The sequence below is a fragment of the Micromys minutus genome (genome assembly GCF_963924665.1).
Source record: "Micromys minutus genome assembly, chromosome: 1".
NCBI lineage: Eukaryota > Metazoa > Chordata > Mammalia > Rodentia > Muridae > Micromys > Micromys minutus.
This window is the reverse complement of record NC_137969.1, coordinates 76,079,624-76,104,452: the sequence shown is the minus strand read 5'-3', so window position 1 is coordinate 76,104,452 and position 24,829 is coordinate 76,079,624. Positions and strand designations below refer to the sequence as shown.

At 46.1% G+C, this 24,829-nt stretch overlaps 1 protein-coding gene across 1 annotated transcript; it reads right to left on the bottom strand.

Moving 5' to 3' along the window:
* Window positions 1–2,957: 2,957 nt before the first annotated feature.
* On the bottom strand, window positions 2,958–23,189 carry TBX19 (T-box transcription factor 19; the record flags this gene model as incomplete). Its single annotated transcript, XM_080941811.1, has 8 exons — window positions 2,958–3,252; window positions 4,146–4,281; window positions 6,660–6,848; window positions 9,337–9,398; window positions 11,402–11,463; window positions 14,235–14,369; window positions 15,682–15,946; window positions 22,993–23,189. The coding sequence occupies 8 exons, from the start codon at window positions 23,187–23,189 to the stop codon at window positions 2,958–2,960; spliced, it is 1,341 nt and encodes a 446-aa protein (XP_080797937.1).
* Between the last annotated feature and the right edge of the window lie 1,640 nt (window positions 23,190–24,829).

The following is a 24,829-nucleotide window of genomic DNA, read 5'->3' as shown; positions in this document are numbered from 1 at the left end:
ACACCGAGTCAAGCACATGTGTCCTCCCCTCCCCCACATACATATAAATAAACATAATTTAAAAATTAAATATCAGTTACTTAAACCCTTTAAACATTTAAAGCATCTGGTTGCAAATTAGAGATTAATAGAGCCATTTAAAATGCTAAGTCCCTTTTGAGTGTATTTAGTGAGGCAGTGCATGCTAAGTACTGAACACAGTACTGTCACGTAGTAAGTGCTCAGTAAACATTAGCAATTCAATTCAGCGGTCCAACTCCGAGACATTTCAGAGAGTCATTCCTAAATAGCATAAAATTCAGGCCAACACTGTGTAGGCTGAGCTGTAGCAAGCTTATGTATATAGAGGAACTGGTTAGTTTTTGTCAACATGACACAAACTAAAATCCCCTGGGGAGAGATAACCTCAATTGAGCAACTTTGCCCCACCGGACCAGCCTGTGGGAACATTTTGTTAATTCATGATTGATATGGAAAGGTCTCGCCTACTGTGGAGTTCAGAGACACGTGTGTACCCAGCATGGGCTCCATGCAGCAACTTGAATATTGGCTGCACCAGTGATTGAAGGGGGTGATCCTCAGAGCTCCACCCCTCCCAGCATAAGCTAAAAAGTGCCAATTGTGATTTCTTGGAGAGAGTGTCTGGGGCTGCAGCAGTAACTCAGGAGAGAAGAAGGAATCCCAGTTTTCTGTGAACCTGAACAGGTGGGTGTTGTAGCGGATGGGGGCCACCGAGTCCAAGTGAATGAAACAGAATGAAGGTCGTTGGTTTCTTGCTGTTTGGAGCTTCTTAACCATACGTTCTGTTAGCTCTAGGCTGGGAGGTCTGGGACAGGTGAAGATGGGCTTTCCTATTTCAATGCATGTAGACAAATATACAGACACATCCGTGGTCACACAGGAATGATGACAGCAGCTAGGGTAAAGGCCTTCACCTGGAACTAGAAGTGACCGTCACTCAAAGTTCTGACAAAAGAAGCTACAGCCACCTTTTAAAACTTACAAAAATACCTTGCAGAGTTTCTAATGCTTTAAGATCTTAATGTTTTCTAATGATGTCACAGAGACATTGGGGACCTGAGGACCGTATAGCCATGGGAACACGACAATGGAGCATCCTTTCAAATAATAGTCACATGAGGATAGCCTGCCTTAGTCATACCAATTAGTGGCCCCGAGCTCTAGCCAGGCAACCCCAACTGGGGTAATATGGCCTCCCAAGATACCACGTAGCTGAAGTATTATTGTTTCCAGAGATCTGAAGTCTTTTTTTCAAAAACAAAAAACACTCAATTAGTCACATGTTATGGGGCGAGCCAAAGACCCGGTAATGCCATGCTTGGTACACTCAGCTTTAGAGTGGAGAGAGCTCAGCTGATGGGGTAGTGGTGGGACTACTCGGCTCCCTCAGTGTAGTCTGATGGCGGTGTGTGAAATCCTCAACTCTCAGGTCTGGACAGCACACTCCTACAGTCCTGAGCACAGCCAGCGGTAAGAGCAGAAGAGATGCTGTGCCCACAGACTGAAGCTGTGGCCTCGCCTGGGGTACAAGTTGAGATTCATGAATTAAGGACCTGAATATCCCCCACTCTCTTTCTCTGCTTGAAAGAAATGGTCTCCTACTTGGTTCTTCAAACTACTTCGCAGAATTTTTAAAGCACAGATTCCTGATCCTCAGCCCAGAGGTTCTGTTCCCACCCAGGAATCTGTATTCCTATCCAGAGAATCCCAGCACAGGGAACACAAGGAGCCGTGTGTGCAAAATGTCTCAGGTTCACTCATCCCCGTCTGTCGTTAGCAATGGAAGAACTGGCTGTGCCTCAGGTGAAGACACTGAGTAACCAGCATGTCCCTGGCTTCCACAATGACTTGCTTCTATATCACATGCAAATGTCAGACTTTTCCCTGCCAGGCGACCCCACACAGTCCTTTTGGCAAACACACGCCACGCCAACTCAACTCAGCAAATGTTTATTGGGCACCTATGGTAATCAAGGCACAATGCCAGGGGCTATGGGCACGATGAGGAAGGCTAGCTCTCACCCTCAAGAGGCTTACAGTCTAAGAGGGAGACAGATACACTCACAGAAATGTAAGGCAGAGTGAGCCGAGCTCTATGCCTGAGGTAAAAATGGCGGGAAAGCAGGGGACAGAGATAGTCAAACATCACCTCAGGTGATTGATACCGGGTGTGGCCTTTCAACCAGTCCTGGCCAAGCTGGGACAATTTACACAGATGGGGCGGGAGAGAGGATGCATCAGGCCCAGGAAGCAAGTGTTCAGAGCAAGGAAAGCTGTCTGCTTTGAGTGGCGGGTGCTAAAAGGTTAACAGGAGAGTCAAGGCTGGAGGTGCAGAGAAGGCCAAATATCAGAGGCTGTCTTTACAATAGGGGGTCACTGTTCTGTAGACAATGGGAGACACCAATTATGAGCTAGTGAGAGCTAAAGCTCATTTTCTGAATTCCAAACACATTTCTGCGAACACACAGGAGTGACATCAGCTCTAACTTACTGTTGTCAGCTTTACGGGCGCTCGTCCTCTCTAGGTCTCAGACGCCAGCTCAGGTCTTATGGCTGCACACACTTTCTAAGGCTACACAAAGCTAGGAAGAAGCAGCAGCCTCAGTGGGCAAACTCTGAGCTCTCCTCAACACCATGCATGAGAGTAAGGGGCAGGGCACAAGGAGAGTCCTTAGACAAAGCCAACTCTGCAACCTAAGCAGGGCCAAGATAAACTCAGAGAAGGCAGGAGAACCTCGGGAGATGGTGGGAGACTCAAGCAGGATTATCACCATCAACCAGACGAAACCACTTTTTGGAAGGCTTTTCGGCATCACCATACACCCCTCCGGGCCTCTGGGTAAAGAGACTCTGCAGCTCAACTGCCTGGAATCAGCAAGGAGGTTGCTACGCACATACAGACAGCTCTCTGCGGGCAGCGGCTCCGAGGATCCCGCCTAACTATCCAATGAAGTGGGGGAATGGTGTCCAGCTCCACCCGCCCCGCCCCAGCCTGGGAGGGGATGTGAGGCCACGGCCGTCCAGGTGGACACAGCAATGCTGGTCAGCGCAGGCTCACCCAAGACCTCCACAGCAGCTGAAGTGGTTGCTTGGGTGGGGAGCAGAGAGGAAGGTGAAGTAGCAGTAGGGTTCCCAAGGAGAAACGTTCCTGAGGTGCCGGCGTGCAGCTCTGAGCCCGATGCCACGGGGCCCCCACCTCCATTGCTGATGGTCCACAGGCACGGATAGGGGCTGCAGAAATGGAGAGACCGGAGTCGGTGATGATACTTCAGCAACAAAACGCTACCAACAAACGCGCATACGTTGCTGAGAGCGATGTTCCCGAGAGGACTTGTGGCAATGATCGTGTCTCTATTTCTGCAGAAATCCAAGAGTCCCAGTGAAAGATAGATATAGTAAATAAGGAAGAAAAGATTGGAGTGGACTCTGGTGCTGATCCTGCTGGTAATAAGATACTCATTTCAGACAGCATTCCGTCTATCCGAGACTCCCTCCCAACTGTCTAAGACAGTTAAAGCTGAACGGAAGGTACTTGGACGTATGAACTGTGACATGGGCTTTCCCTGGCCAAGGCAGGGAATGTGACAGACCAATAGGACACTGCTCCCAGAAGCCCTTGGTTGTGACTCTTCTGCCGCCATTAGCTCTGTGACTTTGGTCAAATTACTTCCTATCTCTGAGTCCCACCTTCTACATCCTCGAAAACTGAAGGAATAATTCTGCATGCCACAGCGATTGTTGTAAAGACTAAATGCAAAGGCAAATGTGCAGTGCCACGCCCACAGTACGCCATACATGGTGTTTTCATGTTTACATCCCAGAACCTCACCTCTCAGCTCCACCCCTTGGTCCAAAGCATAGGAAGATGGACCTATTACATCACCGTCCCAACCCATAAATGATGTAGCCATAAAATAAAGGGTGTGTTGCTGAACGGGGACTTTTCTACCATCCTTTCTCTAACAGCAAAAGAGCCACCCATTGTCACCTTTGTTTCTTGTAGCTTGATGTCAGAACAGTGACTTAAACTGATAACATCCTGGAAGCAAGGCACAGAGTCCTCGAAGATGGATGCAGGAAACCTCCAAGTCCCCCTGTGAGTGAGTACCTGGTGTTGCTCTTACCTGGGCCCTGGGTTGATTGTCCCATTGGTGTGGGGTACAGACAGGATGCTGGCATGGGGTGTGGAGGATAAAGAAGTCCAGCTGTCAGGCCCGGAAAAAACTTGCAGATTGTTGCCTGAGCTTTCTATCAAATTCACTTTGGGGAAATAACAAACAGTTCAATTGACAGAACATGGAAAGACATGACCAGTGACTTTATCTCAAGGCAAAACACAACTGCAGCTTAGACCAGTTGGTTTACGCCGGCACCTGCATAACAGCACCTCGGCAGCTTCTGAAGTGCACAGACAAAATAGGAAGGGTGTGTGTGTGTGTCCAATGCTCACTACGGCCCAGGTGCTACTCAGTTTATAACCTCCCCAAACGCCTTGCCGCCATCACTTTACCCACAATGCTGTGGGAGGGAGGCCACTTCGCCCTGTGCACTGAACACCTGCCTGGCTCCTTTCATGCTTGCTACCCTTCAGGAATGGACCATCACAGCATCCCTCACACAAGAGAAGGGTCTTTCACGGGAACAGAGCACTGCACAGCCTCCCTTTGTGTGTAGACATCAGCTATGGAGAAGCAGAGGCTGGATGGCAGCACGGGGTGGGGGGAGGAGGGAGTAGGCAGGTATGTGGAATGAGGCCGTCCAGAAATCTAGCACATTGCACGTGGACTAAAAGTACTGTTGTGTGATGGCTGAGGGTGTAGCTCAGTTCTCAGTGTGCTTACCTAGCCCCAGTAAAGCCCAAGATCTGATCTCCCAGTACTGCGTCAACGAGACGTGATAGTACACTGTTGTGACCCCAGCACTTGAAGAAGGGTCAGAAGTTCAAGGTCAGCCTTGGCTACATACTGCAAGGTCATCCTAGGCTATGTGAAACACTGTCTCAAAATAATTAATAATAATAATAATAATAATAATAATAATAATAATAATAATGTATTATCTCCTGAAAATTTACCACGAGAATCTTTTCTTTGGGGGGGGGGGTCTGAGACAAGGTTTTCTCTGTGTAGCCCTGGCTGTCCTGGAACTCAGTCTGTAGACCAGTCTGGCCTTCAGCTCATAGATGTACCTGCTTCTGCCTTCCAAGTGCTAGGATTAAAGACATGAACCACCACTGCCCAGTGAGAATCTATTTCATATTTTAAATGAATGCTAATTTGCCTGAACATAGTAATAATTTTCCACGTATGTGTGTGTGTATGTGTGTATTACTGTATATCTGTGGTGGTCCAAATAAAAATGGCCCCCGTAGGCCCACAGGGAGTAAACACTATAGGAGCTATGTCCTTGTTGGAGGAAGTGTGTCACTAGGGGTCAGGCTTTGAGGTCACTGTCACTCCCTGCTGCCTGTGGATCCTGATGTAGCACCCTCAGCTACCTCTCCAGGACCACGTCTGCCCGAGTGACGAACAGGCTCAGGGAGGGAAGAGGCATTTCTGGAATCGTGAGCTTTGTCTGTGTGTTGTGCTCAGTGTTAATCACACGTGTTCAGAACAGGGGTCTCCACATTGGTAAGGTATGTGACCGTCATGTGCCTAAACAGAACCTGGCATACGTTTGTTCTCAGTAATTATGTGGGGCATGAATAACCAAAATTAAAAATTAACCTTTGCTTTCACCCCCTGCTTTTTTTTTTTAAACAAATCTATATGCAGAGGGCAGTGAGCACGCAGGAGGTGATCAAGACTCCAATCGATAAGGAAAAATAGAAGTTGAGTTTGCACGATGCTGACCCAGTTGAAGGCCTGGGCTACATACAGTGCCCCAGAGGTGTTCCTAACAATTCTCCACACTGGACCCAGAATCCCTAGACCAAGCAAGTCATGAACACAGTGACAAGGCAGAGCCCTGAGGACAACGGGGTGAGTGTCTCAGACTTGACTTAATGTCAGATATCAACCTAAAACTGCCAGTACACTGACCCTGAGTCACACTAGGTCGTACGCACTAGACACCGTGGACTAGGCCGGGGCTGCAGCCGTGGTGTGGCACTCTCCTAAGAAATCAATTTAAAAGGTGCAACTAACACTACTTTCAAATATATACATACAGCGTGTGTGTGTGTGTGTGTGTGTGTGTGTGTGTGTGTGTGTGTAATTGTGTGCTGTATGTGCTGTGTTGTGGTATGCTGTGTGTGTATGATGTGTGTGCTTGTGTGGTGGGGGAGTTGTATATGCTTGTGTGGTGTATGTGTGTGTGTGCTCATGCGTGTGTGTGCAGTGTGGTGTATGTGTGGTGTGGTATGTGTGTGTGGTATGGTATGGTGTGTGTATGTGGTGTATGTGTTGTGTGTGTGGTGAGTGTGGGGTGGTGTGTGTGTGTGTGTGTGGTATGTGTGTGTATGTGGTGTATGTGTTGTGTGTGTGGTGAGTGTGGGGTGGTGTGTGTGTGTATGTGGTGTATGTGTTGTGTGTGTGGTGAGTGTGGGGTGGTGTGTGTGTGTGTGTACTATAGACTACTTTTTATAAGCTGAGCACCCACCCTGGCATGCCCAAGGGTTTCATCAGTAGAGCACACACCTGAGGGAGAATGGTTTCTATGCACATACGCAGAAGGGTAGGGAGCCTGCCGGTGTCCTCGGAGGCCAGCATAGTGTTCACAGCCATGGTGTGTGTGGGGAGCAGGCAGAGGCAAAGGCGTAGCACACTGGTAATTCGTGTTTCCTGCTGTACACACGCCATCCGGATTGGAAAAGATCCAGCCTCCCACTAGAATAGACAAGAAGAAAAGATTTCCACACCAAAATCAGGTGGCAGAAGTCATTCTGGCTTAATTAAAGTAAACGTTGGTTTAGGAAACACTAGAGGTGTGTCACTCGCTGACTCCAGATACACACTGGGCTGTTAATGTGCTTACACAGAGGAGAAAATAAAAGTCCGTTTCTTTTCTACCCAGTGGAAAACCACCTTCCAGCAGGTGCCTACAAACAAAGTTCTGAGAGCACAGGAAACGAAAGGGGCTAACTCTGAACAAAGAAGTTCTTACTGGACTTTTTTGGAATCCTGCGGAACACATTATAAATGAGTTGGTGAAGATCCTGACCAGAGTACCCTCTCTCGACTTAGCCGTGTCAGCAGTGAAACAAGAAAGCCTTTCCAGCTGAAATGAGAAATGAACACTAGTCAGGGCCCCAGTGGCTCCCTGGGCAGTGGCTGAAGGTCGTCACCGGACCTCAGTACTGTGAAGTTGGGTATGAGAGCCCACTCTTCTGCTTGAAATGTCGTAGAAGTGAGCAAAGTATGCAGTGTGCCCATTGTGTCAAGCGCACGTCACACAGGTGGGCTTAACTGTTTCCAAACCCCTTGTCTTCTTCATTAGCTCTACCTGGTAAGGGAGCTCAAAATAGCCCACCCCAAAATGTACATTTTTATGATGTTTCGAGGTAGCTATTGAGGACCGTTCCACCTAGGAGGAGCTCTAAAAACTGTCCTTGTGGGGAGATTCAGATGTGTAAAGAAGTCAGCAGTAGTAGTAAACACGCTTCCCTGGGGCTCCCCCTGATTGGCCTTATCTAGAGCTGCCCAAAAGGCTTTCACAGGACATCACAGATTTCTCAGGTTGTTCAGCCTTTCACAGTGTGTCATCATCCCCCCTCTCCCTCCCCGTGCCGCCCCTCCGCCCACAGAAGCCTCTGTAACCCAACATACTATCACCTTCCAACATACCACTCTTTCCTGGACTCTCAGATTACCTCTGCAGCCCCCATGCTCCTGCGTGTGTGTAATCTGTATACTTTGCCTCTGTTTATCAGTCTGTGTCTTAGATTATAGACATTTCAGAGAAAATTTAAAATGTCTCTACATTGATTGCAATAATCAGAATTCAGGTGTCTACTAGGCAAAAACAAACCAGGGTACCCTACTCCCAACCCCAAGACCATTTCGTTTGCTCCATGATGTCTACACCTCGGGATGTTTGCTGAGACTATTACAGCTTGTGAATACTAAGAAGTTGTGCTCCACACTGACCCTAAGCGAAATCGCTTGACTGAAGTCCCTTTAAAAGGCTTTCCTGGTGGCTTCTCTGTGAGAGTCCACAGACCCCTCTGCATAAAAGATGCCTTGCGGTTTAAGGCTGGAGGGGGGGAAGAATTCCATAGCTTTCACACAGCAGCAAGAGTCATCCTCAGCAGCCCACTAGCTTCTAAATTGTAGACTGGGTCAGCCAAAAGAACTCAGCCCACCGAATCAACTAAGCAGGGCACGTCTGAGCTCACAGAGGATAAAGCAGCAAGCCCTGGGCCTGCATGGGTCTGCACTAGGTCTTCAGTGGATGTTTGTGGCTGTTTACTTAGTGTTTTGGTGGGACTCCTAACAGTGGAAGTCTCTGAGTCTCTTGCCTGCTCTTGGGACTCTTTTCCTCCTATTGGGTGGCCTTGTCCAGCCTCAGTGTGAAGGCTTTTTGCCTTGTCTTATTATATCTTGTTTTGTTGTGTTTGGTTGTTGTCTCTTGAAAGCCTACTCCTTTCTGAAGGGAAATGGAGAGGGGGGTGAATCTAGGGGAAAGGGGAAGAAAAGGGGGGGGGTTAGAGGAGTGGGAAAAAAAGAGAAAATGTGGCCAGTGTGTGTTGTATGAGAGAAATATCTGTTTTCAATTTTTAAAGAAGAGTGTGTCAGAAGGTCAAGTTTACTCCCATGTCTCTGCTTTTGGGCTACCACTGTTTCTTCAGAAACCTGGCTCTGCCTCGAGGCCTCTGCTGTGTTGGGGCTGAGATAAATCAGTATCACCAAGGATGTCAGTGCTACCTCAGAATCCCAGGTGTGATGGTCAAGCTCTCTCTGCCCTCCAGTCAGCTGAGTCCTAACACTCGAGAGCACAGTCTGCTGAGACACCTCACTGTAACTGGATACCCATTACAGAGCTTTCTTATATGAGACCTAGAGAACATGGCATTTGTTAATTCCATTCAAGGCTCCTACCTAAGGTTTGCTTGGACCTCTTCAGCCTGTTTGGCTTCTCTCTGAGAACTCTGAAAAGGATATAAACTTGCCTCAAGGTGGGAGAGGAAATCTGTGGGAGGACAGATCTTCCTAGACTTTATGCAGTCAAGACAGTAAAATAAACAAGAAAGGAGATGACTTCCACATGACCCCAAGTCTCTCTCTCTCTCTCTCTCTCTCTCTCTCTCTCTCTCTCTCTCTCTCTCTCTCTCACACACACACACACACACATACACGTCCTGTCCACTCCACTCACAGTGAGAGTAGGTCACATGCTGGCTTTCAGAGACAGCCTCTGGAATGTCCTTGAGGTGATTTCTGCAAGAATAATGAAAATCACAGTGTCAGTTACAGTCCAGCATAAGCCTGTCTAAAGTAACCCTCCCCAGGTTCACCATCCTAGAAGCACTGAGGCCACATTGTAACCATGGCAACCTCACTTTTCCTTTCCTGTCATTCTTGCAGCCATTACTTTTTACCTTGACTTGATTAGTTTTGTGACTCTTTTACATGCCTCACAAGATTCAGGCAGTAATAACGGCAGCTAAGCTCCGCCGGGGGCTTTGGGCAATTCCAAAGGTGATGTGGTAGGTCCACCATAGGTGAAGTAGTAGGTTCATCATAGGTGATGTAGTAGACCCACCATCAGCCCTCTGTGGGAAACACCACACATTTCTTTTTTGCTTGCTTCCTTCTTTCCTTTCTTCCTTCCCCTGGCTTTCCTGGAACTCACTCTGTAGACCAGGCTGGCCTCGAACTCACAGAGCTCTGTCTGCCTCTGCCTCCCAAGTGCTGAGACTTGAATGTGTGCACTACCACCGGCCAGCAGGTCTCTGAACTTTTTCCATCAAAGCATTGCCATTGTCTATTTTGATCTATCCTGGATCAACTTGTTCCTTAGAACTTCAGTTATCTGAAAAACATATCCAAGGATGCCCTCTACAGCATCAAGATGTTCTCAAATGTTGAACAGAACAGACTCCTGTGGCAGAGCATTTAAAATGATTGTTATTTTAAAAGGATAACCTTTAAAAAGGAAAAGGAGAGGGTGGACATTAAAAACAATAAGTGGGAACTGGAGAGATGGCTCAGTGGTTAAGAGCACTGACTGCTCTTCCAGAGGACCTGAGTTCAATTCCCAGCAACCACATGGTGGCTCACAACCATCTGTAATGAGATCTGGTGCCCTCTTCTGTCCGACAGGCGTACATGCAGGCAAAATGCTGTATATGCAATAAATCTTAAAAAAAAAAGAAGGTGAAAAAAATTGAAGCTTGGTCAGTAAAATGGGAACAATTCAAAAGTGACTCTAGCTGTACTTCAAGAACCATCCTGAACCAACATGAACTGCAGACACTGCTCTCTGTCACCTTATCCTTCCATGGAAAGGAAAGGTGGGAAGCTAGCAAGACAGCCTCACAAGATGGGAGATCACCAGTCATGTACCAGAAAGTCCCTTCCCACGGCTTTTTGCCCTTCTTTTGCACTAAGGATGACATTTTTAATAAAAGAAAAGAAAAATTGAAAGCCAGATGTGACAGCATACGCCTGTGACCCCCTCACTCCAGAGCAGGGCAGCAGAACTGACACTATGGGGTCATAAAGAGGTCCCATCTGAAGCAAGGGGGGTGGTATGAGAACCCTATTCCTGGGTTGGAGATCACAGCTGAGTTCGCAGAAAGCTCGTATGGCATGCACAAAGTTCAAGCGTCAATCCCAGCCCCATGATGGTGCGTGCCTGTAAGTCAGCACTTAGGAAATGGAGGATCAGAGGTTCATCCTCACATAACAGAGAGTTCAAGGCCATGCTGGTCTTCCTGAGATCATACTTCAAAAAATAAATAAATATATAAGTAAATAAAGCTGGGGGTGGGATGGTGCAGGCCTTTAATTCCAGCACTCAGGAGACAGAGGCAGGCAGATGTCCATGAGTTCGAGGCCAGCCTGGTCTACAGAGTGAGTTCCAGGACAGGCAGAGCTTCACAGAGAAACCATGTCTTAAAAAAGAATAAAATAAAATAAAAAAAGCACCATACATATTCTTAAAGGTTAAGGAAAGGACGGAGGAAGTTGTTTAAAATCTAAGTCACGTTTTAAGGTGGTTATGTTTCGTTCAATAAGCCACAGTAAAACAAGGAAGGTAAAATACTGGCAGCCTCGGCCCCTCCTGGACCTGTAGCGCCCGCGATAGGAACAGAGACCTGTGACTGTTGAGTTTGCTGAGCGTTTCCAGCAAAGGCAAGGGGGGAGCTGCAGCTCTGCTCAGGAATCCTCAGGTCTGCAGAATTCGGCTGGCGAGATCTGACTGAAACCCCACTCACCTTTCCTTGGCATCCAAGAAGGCCTTGGCAAAAGGGTTGTACTTGATTTTGAGAGCTGTTATCTTGCAAAGACAAGACGCGTTAGTAAGACAGTGTGGTGCATACAGAGCCCTCGTCTCCCCCTGGGAACCTCTATGAAGTCACAACTCCCTCCCCACATCTCGTTGTTCACCCCTGCACTGCCTAGAAAACGGTAACCGATGTGCAAAGCGAGCAAGTGAAGGAGGCGAGCACGGGGTCAGGAATCAGGAGAGCCCTGCCGTGCTAACAGACTGTTCCTCCTTTTCCGTTCCCTGTTTTCACTCTTACCCAAGAGTCCCTGCGCCATGCTATGTAAAGGATTTCCTTTCCTGTCACACAGTGGGGAGCACAGCAGGGTACAATGGCTCACCTCACTTACAGTGTTCAGTACAGCACCAAGTCCCTTGCTCTCCCGTAACCACTCACCCACCTGGCCACACAAATGCAAAATCACATCATGTGTTCCCACCCACCGTCCCTGGACATCATGGAAATCCATGCAGTCGGTAAACAGGACAGAATGCTGTGACATACCATTACATGTGTCTGTCTGTTAACATGTAGCTTTTACAGCGAGGGGGAGATATTAGACTGTTTTAAAGGAAAGGGGGATGCAAAACTTTACAGTTCTAAGACTGCGTTTTCTCTCTCAGCAGCTCCATCCATCACAATGATCAAGACGGAGACACAGAGACATACTGGAAGACAGCCAGAGCTGGAGGCAGAGCTAGAGACAGAGCCAGAAGCAGGGAGAGAGCATCTGTGTCTGTCTCCCGCCAACAGGTATAAAAGTACCCTGAGGAGGACGCCCATACCTGTTATGTGCATTGCAGTGTTTCTAGCGTCTGTGATAAGAGCTGATATCTAGCAAATACTTCTGAAGAAATATTGAACAAAATATTGATGTCTGCAAGAGCCTATGACTCGCTGGGTGAGGGAAGAGAAGTAAGTATAAAAGTCCAGCTCTTTCTAGTAAAGGGGAAGGGGCATTCCTGGTGTTCACTTGGGTTAAGCCTGAAGAGGTTGGGTAGAAATGAGGGAACCCTCAGCCAGCCCCATCCCTGCTCAACAACCAGGGAAACCTCCTAGGTTTTACATCGCTTCATCTGCAGGGGATGCATACACATTCAAGGACTGGCTAAGTCAGACAGACGGCTGTTTGCTAAAAGGCTCACCATTGCCAGGCAGGTAGTTCAGGAGTTTCTGAGTATCTCCTAAATCAGGAATGACAAGAGCCACTGGCTAAAAGCAAGAAGTATAGGGGTGGCCCCCAAGGGACTAAGTTAAAGCAGCCAGAAGTTGTTGGTTTTTAAACCTATCAGTTTGCCGAGGAGAAAGGGGCTGTTGCTGTGTGAAGGCTGTCAATGTAACGCCCTTTTTGGGAGACAGATGTGGCATATTTACGAAAGTCTTCAGCATACATTCTTCATCTGGAGCAATCCTGTCTCTAGGTGTTCACTACACAAGCAAATTATAATAGATTACCTGGCATGCTCACTGCAGCATAATATATAATAGAAAATAAAATAACTCAAGTTCTACTGGGGATAGGAGGCTATTTACATGAAATGCTATTGATCTGTATAACCAAATGCTAGAAGCATTATAAGAAACAGAGATGTGCCTGACTATAATTTCATAGAAAGAGGCCCACAATAAACTATAGAGTTGTTTAAGGAAGGGAGGAAAGAAGCTTACAAGCTAATGGTTACAAGTTGAGCCAATTTATGTGAAGAAATCTCTATGAAGAAATCTCCATACATGTCATAGCAAATGGGGGGAGGGGCACCTTAATGATGGTCATTATACCTTCCATAAAGAATGCGCTTCCAAAAAAAAATGCATTTTTGCGTTTGACTTCTTGTTTTTACCTTGCATACGCTGCATTATCCATCACCGTGTGCCTTTTAAATAAACCTTATTGTCTTTCATGTTTACGCTTAATCAGAAAGAGTCCAGCGCTGCCCAGTTGTTCAGCCCCCTGGAGGGCCGGGTGGACTCAAAGCAGTTCAATGAGAGGGCAGGCTCGGGACTCTAAACACTCAGTCAATGTTCACGTTCCTAAGAAAGAAAAGGCCTGACTGCTCAGAGAGAAAAGCTGAGAAGCCGATAGGTAGTCTCGTAAAAACCATAGGAGGATGAGCTTGTTGACCCCACGTTCACCAAAACAGAAAGGAGAAGCTGCCTGCCACCTGCCTGTCCACGCTGCTCTCAGACACAGCGATAAAACAGACTCCGGTGTGTTTTCCAGTGTGACTCAGTATAGCCCTGTTCAACTGTGTCTTATTGGCACCAGGACAGGCTGCTTTGGGCGGGCTGCTATAGTTCGGATCTTGAGGGTGTCTGAAAGGCTGGTGTGTGAAGGCCCGGTGCCCCTGGGAGCAATGTTGAGGGTTAGGACTCAGTCAGATGGCTTCGGATCACTGAGACACGCCCTTGGAAGGAATTTGGGGAGTTTTTTTCTCCCCATAACAGTAAAAGGGGCACTTAGACCTATACCAGAGCTTCCAGAACTGTAAGACGAGGCAAGCCTTTCTCTGTATCGTCTCCTATACCTGTAGTAGCAACAGAACGCTGACTAACATACAGGTCTCGACAGACAGACAGGCTTAGAAGGCTCTACGCACACGTCACTGTTCAGTCTTATTACTGATTTGAAGTCAGGATCCTCAACTCTAAATCCTTTTCGGTCTAGCTTGCAATAAAAAGATTCCCCACCAGTCCTGACATGTTCTCCTGTGTAACATTCACACACTTCCATAGAGGGGGTGGAGGCAAAGCTGTGTGCACAGGCACAGACATGCCCATTTACCTCCTCGTTCTGATAAGCAGTCACAGCGATGAACTGAGTTTCAGGGAATGAGCAATTCATGACCATCCGATGGGCGCCTCCGACACGAACTATGTGAACCTGAGGTTCATATTTATGCAGAGAATTCAGCATTATCTGTTGAATGGGAGGGAAAAACATTTTTAAAAGCAAAGATAAGCCTGTTATATCATGGTTGATCAGCTAGCCAGCACCTTGGGTTCCTCCCAGGCTCAGCACCCCACCCGAACTAGGGACACCCATGAAATCCTATGTCCGATGGATGGGGAGATGGTTTTCAGACACTCCCAGCAAGCACTGCTCTGATGCTCACACTTGAGTCAGAAGCAGACAGCCCAGGAAAAGCTGTTCTTGTGTTTTCTGCATCTACCTAAATGCAGGCTTTCATTTTCTTGGTTCCTCTGTGTTCAGCATGACAATGTACATTTCAATCCGCTCAAATGTATATTTGTTCATATACGAGGCATCGCAGTAACTAAAATGTTAACAGTGCCTGCAGGCTAAGGAGATCTGACACCAGAGGGTTATACAAAACTTACCCTTCATGGTTTAAATGAGAGACTTTTGAAAACCTCAGACTGTGAGATCTAATAGGGCAGGAACAACTAACCTTCAAATTTCCATTTTAATAAAGAACATTCTGGTTCACACAAAGCCTGGGATCATATCACTTCTGCCTCCTAAACTATGAACTCCCACGGTCCCTGCCACTTAGCACAAAGGGAAAGGAGAAAGCACAGGCTCAGTACCAATGAAACCAAATACAAGGGCTGGGGAGAGCAGCGGGCTGTTCTCCAGGTCCCATCTCCCGCACCCCGACATGGTCTGCATTTTATAAGATAACTAACTGTCTAACCCAGGGAGCTGGATTTGCAACCTGCCACAGAAATGGAGGGGAAAAGCTTCACATCATGTTTACTCTAATTGGAGATTTTAAATAAAACCTTCCTTATTTAAGGTTGGTTTGGATTATGTTTTCTTTCCTGAAAAAAAAAGCTGATTCAATATTCTATTGATAATTATCATAATGCCCAAGCAGAAGAAGTAATTATTTCATTTAGGAGCAGCTTTTTATTAAGGTATTTGTCTGTTGCCAACACGCCACTTACACCAAAAAAAAAGGAAGAGAGAAAAACAAAACCCCCGGTACCCACAAACATCTCCCTCCCTGGGCTAGGTAAAAAGCACCACACACAAGACAAAGCGGAAAAGAGCCCAATGATTGAGTAAACTAGTGCACTCTTGTTCTCTTAACATCAGGAAGTCCATTAAAAACTGAAGCACCAATTAAGAGCTGTTTATTCCTGTTTACATTTGGACTCCAGGAAATAACCGGCTTCTGTGGGCAAAGAGGCTGGTGAGGACCTCTCTAATTGCCTAAATGCACCCTTGATATTTCTTGATTGGCGTGTGGGGAGGCCGCACGTACCTGCCCACCTCCATTGAGCTTGTTGGTCAGCTTCACTTTGCTGAAGGAGATAGGAGCTTTCATCCAGTGAGCCCCAAAGTTGGGGGAGTCGGGGTGAATGTAGACACAGCTGTGGCTAGAGACCTCTGGCTTGCCTGCGGGTACCCATTCACCATTAACATACTTCCAGCGGTGACTATCGGTGGGGACGAAGTCCAACAGGAGAGAGTACATGGCATTGGGGTCCAGTCCTGTGACACTAATCTTCAGGACAGGGAACATCCGTCTGAAAGAAGTCAGAAACAGCCACAAGGGGACCTTAGAGGCCCTCTTCCCCTCCTCGCCCCAGAGGCTTCTCACCTCTGAGGAGATCTTTCAGGAACTGTTCTGGAAGAGAGGCGACATAGACAGCGGCTAAGGCCAGAGCCTCTTTTAGGAACACGTTTGACATCTGGGTTTGACTATAAAGCACTGCTCTGCGTGTTGACATCTGCAGACCACCAGTCTGGTCATTCCATACGGAAGGGCATACATCCTAATGCTAGAGACCTGCTGTCCCGAGACTGACACAGAACCCTGGTTGTGAGTAAAGGTAATAGCGCGTGGATGTCTGCATGGTAGAACCATGGGAAACGGAGATGACAGCTGAACAGTTCCCTTCCTGCAGACTTCCCAGAGTCCCCCTGTACCCATACCCAGGCTGAAGAGGAAGGGGTGTTGAAAATAAAGATCCACTGATCCTTCCTCTCCCCTCTAGTACAGAGCCACTGTTTGTATTTACCTAAACATCTGCCTTCTGATTCTATCACTTGCTGAGCACCCAGGAAGAGGAACAACAAAGCAGCCATCACTCAGTCCCCCGTTCTTTCTAGACTTCCTGTTTCCAGAAGGAAAAGCAGAGGGAGGTGGTTCCTGCCAGCCAGGGACAGGGATGAGTAATACATGTGCTTATAACATCCACAGTGACCCAAGGTGAGGTTCTAGAACAGCACAGGACTGGCCAGCTAGAGACCATGAGTCTGAGGGCAGATAGCTAAGCACATTCACTGGGCATGGCGATAAACACTTCCCAAGAATCAACTGAGTTCCTGCAGCTTTATAAAACTGTCCTCCTGTGACTTGAGTTTCAATAAATGAGACTACATGCATCAAATAAAATACCTAGGGGAGAAAATGCGCCAGATAATGTGCCGCCTTCCCATATTCCTGGCTGAAAATCCAGAGTCCCACCTTACTACCCTCCCTGAGATGACTTCCCTTTCAGGGCACCAGGAAGGCTGGTGATGTAACATTCTTTTGCCTGCTCCAATTTTTTTGTTGTTTTCCTTCATAGAATCAGAAGGGGGGGGTTCCCCATTGTTTTCTCTTGATATCAGATTAAACTATTTCTCTTCTCTGTGAATTTTTATGTTTTTAATTATTTTAATGGTATTGGCCCAGTGTTGACAAGAGGAGTTACTGAATACAAAAGTGTCACTTGCAAAAAATAAAAAGAAAGAGAGAGAGATGAATGTGGACATTAGATAAATGACATAGAGACCCAGTAAGTCGTTCCAACAGCTGGGAAGGTTTCTTATTCATAGGAGGTGTGGTTACAAGTGGTCTCTGTCTTCTGGTCCCAAGCTCCTCCTAAAGAGATATGTTTGGGGTTTGTTTTTGGTTTGTTCTACCCCATTTTACATTATAAACACACAGACACACACACACACACACAGAGAGAGAGAGAGAGAGAGAGAGAGAGAGAGAGAGAGAGAGAGAGAGAGAGAGGTCACTCGTTATTAGTGGCAGTGGCAAAGTGAAGAAAACAGTCATATTTGGGAGGCAGAGGCTGGTGGATCTCTATGAATTCAAGACCAGCCTACATGTTGAGTTTCAGGCCAGCCAATGCATGGATGGATGGATGAATGGATGGATGGATGGATGGATGGATGGATGGATGGATGGATGGATGGATTGATGGATGGATCGATGGATGGATCAATGGATTGATGGATCGATAGACAGACAGACAGACAGACAGACAGACAGCACAAGCATGATACACACAATTGTTATTTTTGTGGACTAAAGTACCATAAGAAATGTAGCATCAGTAACATGTCATTGTAAATAAGAGAGAGAAAAAAAAAAAAAACCTGCAAAGTATAGCTGTTCCCCATACATGCAGGACAAAACACTGATCAACATGTCAGTGTGACATCAGACAGGAAGTCTTAGTATAGTTATCACCATTAACAAGGTAATCTAATGCAAACTCACTTTGTGGTGATAATTGTTAGCATATGCACTCAGGGGTTAGAGTAAGTTACACCTCACTGAAGTCTTCCTTCTCCGCAGGGAGATGTTACTATGACCCTGTTTTAGTACAAAGACCCAAAGGTTCTAATAAACCTATCAGCCAAGAGACTGACAGAAAAAGCTGCATTTGTGGGACAAAGAGAAGGAAATGCCCTCACAGGCATGTCTGTATAGAATCCTGCTCTTAGTCTCGAAGCTCTATTGTGTGAAGAAGAAATGAAACCCATGATGGCATTTCTTCCTTCTTTCTAAATTAAGAGATAAACTTGATATTGTAAAGAAACCATGACTGCATAAGTAGATACTCGACACCTCTAGCCATCCTAAAAGCATACAAGTAAGATGCTGTTTCATGCCTTCAAGAATAGCTACAGTCGAAAAGCCAGACAACAGAAAACACCTGTGAGGAAGGAGAGGGACTGGAGCCCCTCTCACAGTACTATGGAGGGATTAAAATGTTACAGTCACATGTCTGACTAAACAAGGAGTTACTAGTTAATCTGAAATTCCACTCCTCAGTGCATATGCAGGAAAGATGGAGACATGTGTCTACAGATATAACACAGCAGCAACAAGACAAAACCAGATCCACCGAATGATGAGTACATGCGAAATACACTACATCCATTTGATAGGGTTTTATTTTGGTCACAAAAGATCTGCACTACTGCTGTGTGCTACAGTGTACATGAGCCTTGAAAACCCAGGGCTAAGTGACAAAATTTTCACAAAAAAATCGCATGACCAGAATAGCTAAATCTACAGAGGCAGAAAGTAGACTAGTGGGTCAGTGATGGCTAAAAGATATGGGATTCTTTGGTGGGGGGGAGACAATGAAAATGTCCTGAAATCAACTGTGGCGAGGGGTTCTCAATTCTGTGACTATGCTAAATCCACTAAACTGTGTACCTTACATGGGTGAGCAATAGGTTATATGAGTCGTATCACCCAGTGATGCTGTTAATTGAAATGAAGAAGGGTGAAAGGAGGTCCTATATGAAAAATGATCAACTGTTTCACTCCCTTTAGTGTTCCATTTGCCAAGAACTTCATGACTATTCTCGGTTTTGATATTAACATGTGAATGAACCAAACAATAGTACGTAATTTTAATCTCTATCATCTCAATGAGGAACGAACAAATCAGTCAGCTTGCCGGAGGTCTTAGATCTAGATGAGACCTCCCTCTTAGCAGAGCTAGCCTCCTTCCAGCTCACATCATCTAGATACCTACCGTAATTACTCGTGGGATGGAATCCACTTCTACCCAAAGTGATTTCTTCCTGGCATTTCCCCCAAAGCTTGACTAAGCAGAGAAGGCCAAGAGTCTTTGAGGAGTTTAAAAGTATATGATGAATCAGTGTTTAAATCATCCCTGAGTCTCTTCAAAGAAAAGAACAAGAGGGTTGTGGGGAGAGAAGAAAGAGGAAACGTGACAAAGTAAGCACATCTCCCTAAACAGCATAATGGTGGGTCGTGGGGGTTGAGTTTTACCTGCACACCTGCCTTTGGTTTCACTGTGAAGCTAGCTATCCAGATTTTATTTCACCAACAGGAATCAGGGGAGATATCCCTGCTGAAAGAGTCTAGAAGGAGAGAGGGCTACAGTGAGGGGAAGAGATGAGGCAGGCTTTGTAAGCAGGAGAAGAACAGAGGCAGTCCGAGGCAACAACATTCAGGAGGTCTTGCTCAAAAACACCCTCCTCACTGTGTTCACCAAACAGTAACTGTCATCAGCTCACTAGTGGTGTCGGGATTGAGGTATTTGTGTGTGTGTGTGTGTGTGTGTGTATGCGTGTGCGCGTGCACACACACTCGAGTGTATGTATATGCCTGTGTGTGTTCATGTTATATGATTATAAAATGCATGGCATGTGAACGCCAATACATGAAAGTAAGCAGAGATAAGCTCAGCTGCAGCTGTCAATCAAGGGAAAGAGAGCAGTAGCATCAGGTTAGAAGCAGTTATGCAGATAACTATGGTATCATTTGTAACTGTGAAAAGTAGAGAACGTAGTTCACGGGCTACACAGACATAGAGATGAACCTGCCTGAAGTGCACCCTTTGCTTCTTCCTCCTTTGTGCTGCTCTTTTTGGATGCTGCCGGCCAAGGCTGAGCATCCCTTGCACCCCCCACTTAACAACAGATTCCAAGTCAATAGGTACCAGATATGTCAGAAAATGCTTCCAATTCTTAAAATCTGTACAAGGCAAATAACAGCATAATATGCACATGCCGCTCAGATGAAAATGTTCAGAGATAAACAACTGCATTGGATCTGAACTCAGTCTACTGTCTCAGCTACTCAGGAGGTTAAGGCAGAGAAATGCGTCAAGGCCAACCTGGGGCTCCAAGTAAGTTCAAGCCCAGCCTGGGCAACTTAGTGAGATCCCTTCAGAAGAAGGCTGGGGAAATACCTTGTTAGGATATCACTTGCTTAGTGTGTAAGCAGTCCCCAGTACTGGAAAGAAATAAATACGAAGAAAGGGAAGAAGAGAGGGAGAAAGAAAAGGAGGGAAGAAAGGAGGGAAGGAGGGAGGGAAGGAGGGAGGGAAGGAGGGAGGGAGGAACAGAGGGGAGAGGGAAAGAAAGAAGGGGAGAAAGAGGGAAGAGGGAAGGAAAGAGCTACAATAGATTTAATTTAGTTGCCTGTTTACTCAGAATTGAATTCTTTTCTGCCACCTAACATATACATACCTAAAGACAGAGGTGAGAGCAAGCGTAAACCAGCAGTGTTGTAGTTACTGCTGTATCTGAAAGCTTATTGACTGAGAATGGCTAAAAGTGTGGGTGTTGTGGTGTTGTTGTTGTTTTGTATACTTTGCAATGGGAACAAGGCAGAAAGAGGAGAAAAGGGAGCCAGGCACCTACAAGTAAGTGTTCAGGACTGAGCTCACTGATCTAAAGGAAGGTTCTGGAAAACAAGTCGGTAATGTCCACCTGCTGGGGAGATAGTAGGAATCAGAAGACACAAGGGAGAAAAATGGAGACATGGGGAAGAGATGGGGGAGGGAAGGAAGAGGGGAGGGAGGAGAAGATAAAGCTGGAAAGCTGTGGTCTGTGGTAAGGAGATAAAGTAAGTCTACTAAACTCTTAATCTAAACTCTAAACTCTTAATCTCAAGCTCCATCGATATCCCCTGCCGCAGCCACAGCTTTCCCCACTTCCTCTAAAACATAAAGCACACTGCCCAATGCTGGGGGAAATCTTGACCCTGAAGGCTCAGCAGATGTGACTTGGTTAAAGAAAAAGATTTCATTCGCAGCAATGAACCACTTTGGCCACAGTGCACTGTTTCCACCAAAAAATAAATAAATAATTAAATAATTAAAAGGAATAGGAATGATGTTGAACACAAGTAATTTTAAACTTTAAAGACTGAAAGAAGTGTTGCTGAAGTTTAAAAAAAAAAGTAAGAAACACTCTTTTCAAGTGGCAAAGATACATTGTGTTGTAATTTACCATCAGTTTGGATTGTGTAATGCCTCCAAGAATCCTGCTGTCTTTATTAAAATACATGAACCATAGCTTCATCTAGTGGTTGTACTTATTTAGATTACAATCCAGGGCCACTCTGATGGTCAAATACTGGAATGTAGTTACCCAGTAACACAGACAGGCAGAGTGCTCCCCACACAACCAGCAGCAATTCACAAGTGCATCTGCACACATCTTTGAAAGGGACCGAATCCACATGAGAATGTGGGGTAGTCCTTTGAAATTAAAAATATTTTATATCTGGGGGAGGAAAGAGGGGAGTAGGGGAAATGGTATAACATTTGAAATGTAAATACAGAGAATATCCAATAAAATTTTTTAAAATATGTTTTATATCAGGAAAAGAAACATGTGAAATTAGATTTTCAAATACCCAAAGCAACAAAATGTTTAGTATACACAGGGAAGTCCGGAAAGGGAAAAAATGCGTCACTTTGATACAAAGTTGGTTGCAGTTTATAGAATGTACGCGTTGACCTCTAACTCTGACTCACAACACAGTTTATCATCACACATCGGCTCCCAGGTTCATAAGCCTCCCAGCTGTACAAGGGAGAGCTCACTTTCAGTGTGGTATTTTATTCAGAATTAGAACACCGAGATACCAGGAACTGAAGGCTTTTTCTCAAGGACAAAAGCCAGCCTGAGGTCCAGAGGCTTTCAACTTTACTCTATAAGCAAAATTTCTCTCAAGGTATCAGAATAAGAGTCCTGGCTCAACCAACACTACTGAAAATGTCCTTCCCGTACTTTTGTGTCCATGGGTACCCACAGATGTGTGAGCATGCGAGTGAGAGTCTCTTTCAAAATATTTGCATCTCCTCTGCGCAAGCTTTTAATGTTCCCTCAAAATCCCCTCAACAGGCTAAGCTTCCCAGGATCTGAGAAATACCGTCAGGGAGCGGTATCTGTGATGCCCACTCTCTGCAGGGAGAACATAAGAAAACCTCTCTTCCCTGAGACCTGATATTAGGGCTTCATTCTCTGTTGCCACACCAGCTTTCCCATGCTCATAACTGTGTGAAGCACACAATCCAAACTCTACATTCTCCCTCAATCAATTGCAGAGATCGGCAATGTGGCCCTCTCAATCCCAATGTCCAACTAGTCAGAACCATCTGACAGGTTTGCAGTGCTTAAAAACAAACTATCCCGGTCTCCAAATAAAATCAACTTCCACATTATCCAAACAGGATCGAGCACAGGTCTGCTTTAGGGAGACACAGTCAGTCAAAAATGAATACCAGTGTATGACAGTTGAGTCCACTTTCCCAATGCATGGGGCATGCTCCCCTGCAAAATAATTCCCCATATAATATTTGTATAAGGCAGGTGGCCTTCATCTTCCACTGCTCTGATGATCTCAAAGACATTAATTAAGTTGGCCGAGTGACAGCCAGAGGAGACTGTCTTTAGGAAGTCCAGAGCCTGCTGTCTCTGAAGGAAGAGTGGTGGTCTCTTCAATACCAAAGGTGTCTTACCTTCCTCACCAAGCGAGGGCCCACAGTGACCAGTGGGCTGCAGTTAAACTCACCTGCCATTCTTGGTCACGATCATTTCGTTGGTGACTTCCTTGAATCTCTGCCAGAGGGGAGCATCCTCCAAGATGATCTGAAGTTGCTTCTCTGTAGGGTCTCCCTTCTCCCTCCCTGCCTGAAGCTCACTTTCCACCACATTAAGCAGGCGAGACACCGTTCCCTCACCAACCTTCTGTGTGGCCAGTTCGCTCATGGCCGTAGACCCTCTCAAACTTTGCTGAGAGCCGTTCCCACCGTCTTTGCCCCCAGCTCCTTCCTTCCCTCACTTGCTAGCTTTTCAGCCCCTGCTGGTCAGTGTCTGGGAGTAGAATGGGGTGCCTTAGCTCTTGCTTAATCTTCCAGTGTGACACCCCTGAAAGTCTCTGAATTATACCACCAACCTGTTAAGCTTCAGTTGGGGAGCAGGGAGGAGGTGGGGGAGAGGTGGAGAAGAAAAAGCGCTCTCCTAATTACTCACAGGATCAGGTGGGAGTCAGCCTGGCTTTCTCATTGGCTGCCCTGCCTACAGTAGACGTTTAAGAAGAGTACTCCATCCAAATTATCAGGCTTTTATCCTGTTGTACCTGAAGAGGTCTAATCGGTGGATTGAGGACCATTTTCCCGTTAATTAAAATTATTCCAGGCCTGGACTGCAACAATCAGACAAATCATGTCTGTGTATAAATTGTGGCATGTGGCACCTATAGAAAAGGAGGTGCTGCCTGGGTGAGCTGTCCTGACAGGGCAGAAGCTGAACTCCCTCCACTCCCACTTCACAACTTGAACAGACACAGAAGCCTGCAGACAAGAGCGGTCTCTGCTGAGGGTCACGGGCTCTGTGCCAAGATACAAGACCTGAGAAAGGAAGCTTTGCCCTGTACTATACTCAAGGAACTGAAGTCAGGAGGGAAAAACAAAAACAAAATCAGAAAAAAAAATAAAGGTCATTTCTATTTGCAGTAAAGAGGAGAGCTTTGAACTTTGATCTTCCTCCCTAGAATCCAGATCCCTGGTTTCTCTTATCTCCAGTCCTAACAAAAGGATGGGGGAAAGTAATTTGTACCAAATTATTCTAAGAAAAACTCTATGCCTCCTGAGTGAGAATCAACTTTTTACATCATTAGGCTGGGTGATGCTAACCCTTGATCCAAAAGGGTTTCTGGTTCACTTTTGGATAGCCATGGCTGACGCTGTCCCTCCAGAGTGAATCCTGCTATATAAATCCTATGCAATTAGTAGAAACATTTCCTTTTCCTAAAGACACAGCACAATGTGACCAGACAGAAAGATAGAAACCATGAAGGATTCTACCAAGACATCTGGAACACCCCACCTTCTAGAAGAGCTTAGGATGCTGGTTAATCTTGTTGTTATAAAAGTAAACAATAACATCAGAACAAAGGGGAAATGAAAGCAGAAAGTTTAGGGGGGAAAGTCTGAATAGGGAGGGACACTGAAGGTTGAAGTAGGGATCTGAAAGCCTGCTCCCAGGAATGTGTCTCCTCTAAAGAGGCCATACCTCATAACCTTCCCAAGTAGTTCACCAACTGGGGATCACACATTCAAACCTATGAGTCTTTGGGGACATGGCTCATTCAATCCAGTACAAGCAGTAAGTACTCTTAACCACTGAGCCATCTTTCCAACTCCACATAGAAATATATTTCAGAAAGTGTCTATATTACGGCTTCCACATGACTTTTCAAAGATCTTTCATGTTAGCTATCCCTCCCCACGCTCCCTCCTCTACCCTGCCCTCATATTTCTCCCCACTCAATCCTTCTTGCTCCATTAGTCCCCACTCCCCTATATACCACCCCATCCTGTCTCTGCTCCCTTGAGGGGTCCCCGAAC